Source organism: Diachasma alloeum, unplaced genomic scaffold (assembly GCF_001412515.2).
Source record: "Diachasma alloeum isolate Michigan unplaced genomic scaffold, Dall2.0 Dall_scaffold_00648, whole genome shotgun sequence".
Taxonomy (NCBI): domain Eukaryota; kingdom Metazoa; phylum Arthropoda; class Insecta; order Hymenoptera; family Braconidae; genus Diachasma; species Diachasma alloeum.
This window is the reverse complement of record NW_021680780.1, coordinates 19,628-25,643: the sequence shown is the minus strand read 5'-3', so window position 1 is coordinate 25,643 and position 6,016 is coordinate 19,628. Positions and strand designations below refer to the sequence as shown.

Sequence of the window (6,016 nt, the reverse complement as noted above, 5' to 3'; positions counted from 1 at the left end):
TCACATGAAGAGTAGAGAGGGACTGCAGTCCGGGTATTGGTGCATTGGAGATTTCCCCTCCACGATCTTCGGGATTGTTATTCGGCATCAATCATATTTCCACTGTTTCTATATTTACGGCGCTTTATCTTCGTGGTGAGGCGAAATTAATGAAGAGTGAATGGAGTAATTGGGAGCTGAAAATTTTGATTAAAAAAATTCGGTTTTTCGCTGATTCTATTGAAAAATCCTCTAGCTCTTCTTGAATTTTTACTTTTAGCAATTTTTTGATTGAAATTTTTTAGATATTTCTCGCTGGGGGTTTTTAATGAGAAAAAATGTAAGAACAAATTTAGATATTTTGTATCGAAGAGTTTCTGTAGAAAATATCTCAATAACATAAGTTGTTTTGAAGAAGCGATGTTTTGTATTGGTGCATCGGCCGGTGATTTCTCTCGACAATCTTCGGCATTAATATGCATGATCGCTCGTATTTACTGTTCATTGTCATATCCATTAGATCTAATTAATGAGGAGTCCGTGAATAGAATCATTACGAGACTGGACTTTAAGAGTGACGATTCTGTTGTTTATCGATATGGCAATTACTGGAATGAGTTTGCAATTTGCTAAGATTCCCATATAAAAATAGATAACGAAAAACTGTTATGATTTAAAATTTTCACAATTACTGAGAAGTTTGAGAGAAAAAAATTCTATTTGCTTTCGCTTATTCTATTGAAAAAATGAATAGCATGAGTTCTTGTACAGAACAAAATTTTTTATTCGTTTTTCTTAACTTGAATAGAATTACGTATCAAATATTGTACCTAAATTCGATGTAAATCCTCTCGTTTCATTTGAAAAATTATGAAAAGGGAAAAATATCTATATTCTGTAATACCCGTTTTCAATTCATCATTTATTTCTGGTATATTTCGACTGTACAATAGGTACTTACATTTTAAATTCTTATATATACATAACACAATACGTTACTCTTTATCCTCCGAGATGATTACATCAACTTCAAATATCTGAGACTTTATTTATGTACATTCTATAATGTTAGTGGAACGGCGAGTCAAGTTGGGTGATTGAAAATTTTCCTGATTGGTCCTGAATGGTTTATTTACTGGACGAGAGTGATTTTTAAATAGGAGATATATCATTTCTTCATTATTATTTGGCATTCGATACTTCTGGTACATTCAGCTTTGGAGAGTGTGCGCACCTCTTATTCTATTCATCTGTCTGCAATATTTATATACATTTGAAGCAACTAGTGACATGGTTTTGCTGGAGATCTTAACAGTAATTCTACTTTGGTCTAATTATTGTTTTCGTGACTTGGAGGGTCTTCATCTCTTTGAGTAATCTCATTTTTCTTTGGGCTTGTCGAGGTGCTGTGCTAATCCATCTATTCGTCGACTGTTCAATTAAAATCTGAGAATTACCGATTGAATGAAAAAATTAGAGACTTCGGTTGTTATGGAATATCTCGAATTTAATAAGATAGCGAAGTTTTCAAATCTTTTCCATTTTTGTCTACAAAAAAATTCGTTATAAAACTTATGATTTCTTCTACATTCGAATATATTTATTAAAAACTCGCTGTTGAGTTGAGCTGACTTCTCTAATTTTACTATTTTAGTACTGATTTAATTTATAAACAATGAGAACCCTTTTCTCTATTAATTATTTGAAATTAATTCATTATTCTGTTCATTTCATTACGTTTTTTAAATTGCTTTTTATTCTGTTGTAAAGGATTAAGAGGAGATTGTTTCGAACACTTCAAGGGAATGTCGAGAATGTGTGCTAATAATCTGGAAGTAAATTCTAGACTCTTCTCCTTTCACTGAATTTCTAGGATTTAATATCAGAGCGACCCTCCTTCACATATAAACCTACGACACGCAACTTAATAATCGCATTATAATCTAACTCTCACTAGTACATTTAAAAAGGAAAAAAAGTCACGTAATATGGCAGATAAAAATTTCATTATTCCATCATTTTTGTCTTTATCGATAATAAATATTCGAGAGGTATTTAGTATTTGTCCATTGAACACTTCAATTACGAGAGAGAAATGAAAGGTACAAAAGAGTAATGATGAAGAATTTCTCGAGGATGATACATCACAGAGTAAAAACTACACAACAGAGTTGAACTCGAAACGACTGAAGAACGAAATCGGCAGTTTTTCCAAGCAATTAAAAATAAAAAAATCAAATGATCACTTGGATTTCACACAACGTACGTATGTACATTAACAAAAAAGAACGAAAAATATCATGTCATGTCACGTGAACCATGATAAATCACAATTGAGGTTTTCGATAATGAAGAAATCAAATGGAAACGATTGAAACAAGTATTAACAATAAATGGAATAATAGCGTTATAAATATCTTTGGTAAAATTTATACGTCTTTGTATATTTGTGAGAGTTGTGGTGGAGAAGCGTATGAACTACTTGTGAATTGAATAAAAATTTCAATTCTCATTAAACGTTTATGTTAATAAACACAAATTTAACAAATGTGGAATAAATTTAATTTGTTTCAAAATCCATTTCTGATAATTCATCCTCAATTAACAATAGATAAATTGATTCGTCAATGAAATAATTAGAAAAATCTCTCATCATTTCTTCCCTTCAAACTCCACATTTAAATAATGAATAAATGAAAAAATCCATAAAATCTTTCACCACAACTCTCGCACAATTTATAAGAAACTACAATTTCAACCTCATCTACAAACACTTAATTTCTCACTTCTCTAAGACAACATTTTCGCTCCATCTCTCCGAAAAATGCGGCAAGAATCTCATGACTCGAGTTAATTCCCTTAACCCGAGTTAATTCGTCAGGTAACTCGTTAAAAATCACGTTAAACTAGGTGAGACGGTTATTGTACAAACTTTAACATATACTCGAGATCCCGTGGGTCAGACTCTTTTCAAGGACAATGTGGAATTCACTGAGGGGCTCCAGAATGTGAATGAGAAAGTGCAGGAGACTTGGGTTCCTCAGAAACGACGTTTCCTCGTACATCTCTGCTGTTGAACGGGCTTCACTCATCGGACGAAGCATTGGGTGGAGCAATTGTTCCCTGGAATATATTAAAATATGTAGCGATCCTTCATGGAACGAGTATTCAATCACTATTCAGAATAAAATGATTCAAAGAGTATTTCACGATTTTTTCCAATTTTTTTTAAAGCTAAACTTCACGTTTATTTCATATTTTCAAATGATTCTTAACGATTTAAGAAGGAGAATCCAATTGAGACCTTCAAAATTTCAAAAGTAAAGTCATTATAAAATGGTTTTAAATAAAAACGACTCCTGTTTGTCTCTGAAAGTATTATATCCAAAGTCCACATAAGTCTTTGCCACAACTCAGGGCATGAATACACATCTTTCCCCTAAAATCAACTGATACTCTCAACTTACCTAGCAGACAAGCAAATAAACAGCTGAAACTTTCCATCCTTCCCGAGTGTCTGACTAAAAGTATTGATCTGATCGATCAAATGACAGTAGCACCTGAGAATAGTGAACCTCTGGTTGTTCTCAGCATGATGCAGCCTCCTGTCCCTGTTGATCCGCTTGGAGTACTCGTCCATCTCCTCCAGGAGAGACATCTCAAAGTTCTCCTTGACCCTCAGCAGATAATCCCAGACGTAAAAATTCCTCCCGAAGATCCTCTGGTTCTTGAAGCCATACAGGAAAGTCTGCTCCAGAGAGGGCACCAGCCCGCCCTCTCCACACAGCAGAGCAGTGAGGGAGCCGTCCTGAGGGTCTCTCCTGTAATGGAACTTGACGATGGCATTGACAGCCTCGCCCAGCATGTGCTGCAGCTCGTCAGGTGACAGGGTTGGACGTCGTGGAATGCTTGGAGATCGACACCTGGGGGGTGTTGAGCACGTCTCCACGAGCTCATCACTGTCGATGCTCCTGGGCACCAGTGCACCCACCAGTAATCTCTCAGTGGAGCCATCGTCGATCCCTCGACCCAGCCATCGACCACAGGGAAACTTGAAAGTGTGACCTGTCACCTCGTTTCTCACCACCACGTGCTCCACCATCCACTTGGGCGACAGCCCGGTATTGTCGTGGCCTATTCGAAGGGTCGACAGCACCCCCAGGTTCTTGTGGTGGAAGACGAACTCGAGGGCACCCTTGGGAATGGGCACTGGATTCGTCTCGCACAGAGTTCCTGACATCGCCACCCAACTGTTCGCTGATGTCGTCGCTGCACTCGCTTTTCTACTCGGGAATATCACCACTCGGTAGGGGAGCTTCGTCGTCGGGTAGTTGTTCGTGAAGCAGAAGTAATCGACTGCGTTCAGGGTCAGAAGGTGGTACAGAAACTGCTCTTTCTCCTCCTCGCAGCGGAGGAATGCTGAACGCTTGTATTGACTTCTGCATGATTGAAAATTACAGAGGATTCTTCAACTGTTGCGGTGTTGGGAATTTTTTAAATTAAATTACAGTTTTTTTATTGCTTAAGGTTCAAATCTTACGGATTGACCAGTAAAAAACAGTTAATTAAGAAGATATTTTAATTTTAATTCTTAGTCAATCACTATTCAGGGTAAAATGACTCGAAGAGTATTTTATGAATTATTCCAATTTTCTTTAAAGCTAAACTACATTTATTTCATGTTTTCAAATGATTCTTAACGATTTAAGAAGGAAAATCCAATTGAGACCTTCTAAATTTCAAAAGTAAAGTCATTGTAAAATGGGGTTTAAATGAAAGTTCTGATATTCATTTTTGAAATTAAATAACGGTTTTTTTATTGCTTAAAGTGCTTGAATCTGTAAGATTTATTTGTACGGTCGGCAATGTTCTATTGACTTAATCTAAATATTTACATTTGTTACAATTATTGGTTTCAGATATTTACTCTACTATTTATGATAAATTTGTGTAGTATTTTAAGGATTTGTGAAATTTTTAATTGTTTCAGTTCTCTAATGAGTGTTGTCCTTTCATTACGTAAGAGTTACTGTGGATTTTCAATGTCGTGAGATTAGAGTCAATTTAAGATCAAATCTTTCTCAATTATTCACTCGTGTTGGAATTTCAAGAAAGAAATTGAGGAAATCCAAGAGAAAAAAAGATACTCTTCTCATTCACGTAACACTCTGCGTGTGAATTACTCAGTTATCTCCTTTGACATTCCCCTCCTGAGTTACACGATGAGTTAGAAGGATATGAGAAGGAAGGGGATGTCTTACCTCAGCAGCGCTGTGTCCGATAACAGTGTCTTCAGGTGTCGGGACAGCAGTTTTTTCTCGAGAGCGAGACGAACCCAGGCGCGTGCATATCCAATGTGCGTTTTAATCTCAGTCATGGCTTGGATGTTTCGGATGTCGAAGGTCAGAGAGTCCGGCAGCGGGCGGAGGTGTTCCGGACCGATGGATTTTCTCTCACCGCCGGATCGACGATCACTTCCTCCACGGGTGGGAGAAACATCCGTTTCCAAAGCCAAGTTTGATAAATCTGAATTTTTTTTAGGGGGGGAATTTTTTTAATTCAGTGGATCCGACTCTCTCTGAGGCGCTAGACACACTTGGACATTTTCGGATTTATATACATGAGTGGTACATTGGGATTTATGTACATTCGATCATGTACTCGATGATGTATTCGATTATGAATGTTTTTGCACAGGTTCAAATGACATATAAAAATGACTTCTCCTTTTTTTTTAAATTCTTCGCAACATTTGCAGTATCTTTTACAGTTTCAATTATCAAAGTTGTCAATTGAATTGTGAGAAAAATTTGAAAAAAATCATGAATATTCAGCGTCATTCAAATTACATTTTGCACAGTATTATTTTTTTTTAATTCGTTGTGTATAAATAATGAAGTGAAATTGTGTAAACTTTCGGAAACCGTATTTTTTTAGGCATGAAATCAATTTCTGGTAAATTTCTGAGTATCAATAAATTTCTTGATTCCCAACAAATGATTTTTATGGTGGAAAGTTATTTTTTTACTCTCAATTT

At 36.0% G+C, this 6,016-nt stretch overlaps 1 protein-coding gene across 4 annotated transcripts in view; it reads right to left on the bottom strand.

Moving 5' to 3' along the window:
- Positions 1-880: 880 nt before the first annotated feature.
- The window catches only part of LOC107043945 (DENN domain-containing protein 5B), a 21,205-nt gene continuing 16,069 nt past the window's right edge, over positions 881-6,016 (bottom strand). For all 4 annotated transcript variants that reach the window (XM_015265664.1, XM_015265662.1, XM_015265665.1 and 1 more), the window contains 3 exons: positions 5,241-5,505; positions 3,447-4,418; positions 881-3,102 (listed from right to left, as the gene is read on the bottom strand). In XM_015265664.1, the coding sequence (XP_015121150.1) occupies positions 2,913-3,102; positions 3,447-4,418; positions 5,241-5,505 (1,427 nt within the window). In that variant the 3' untranslated portion in view covers positions 881-2,912. The remainder of the gene's footprint in view (positions 3,103-3,446; positions 4,419-5,240; positions 5,506-6,016) is intronic.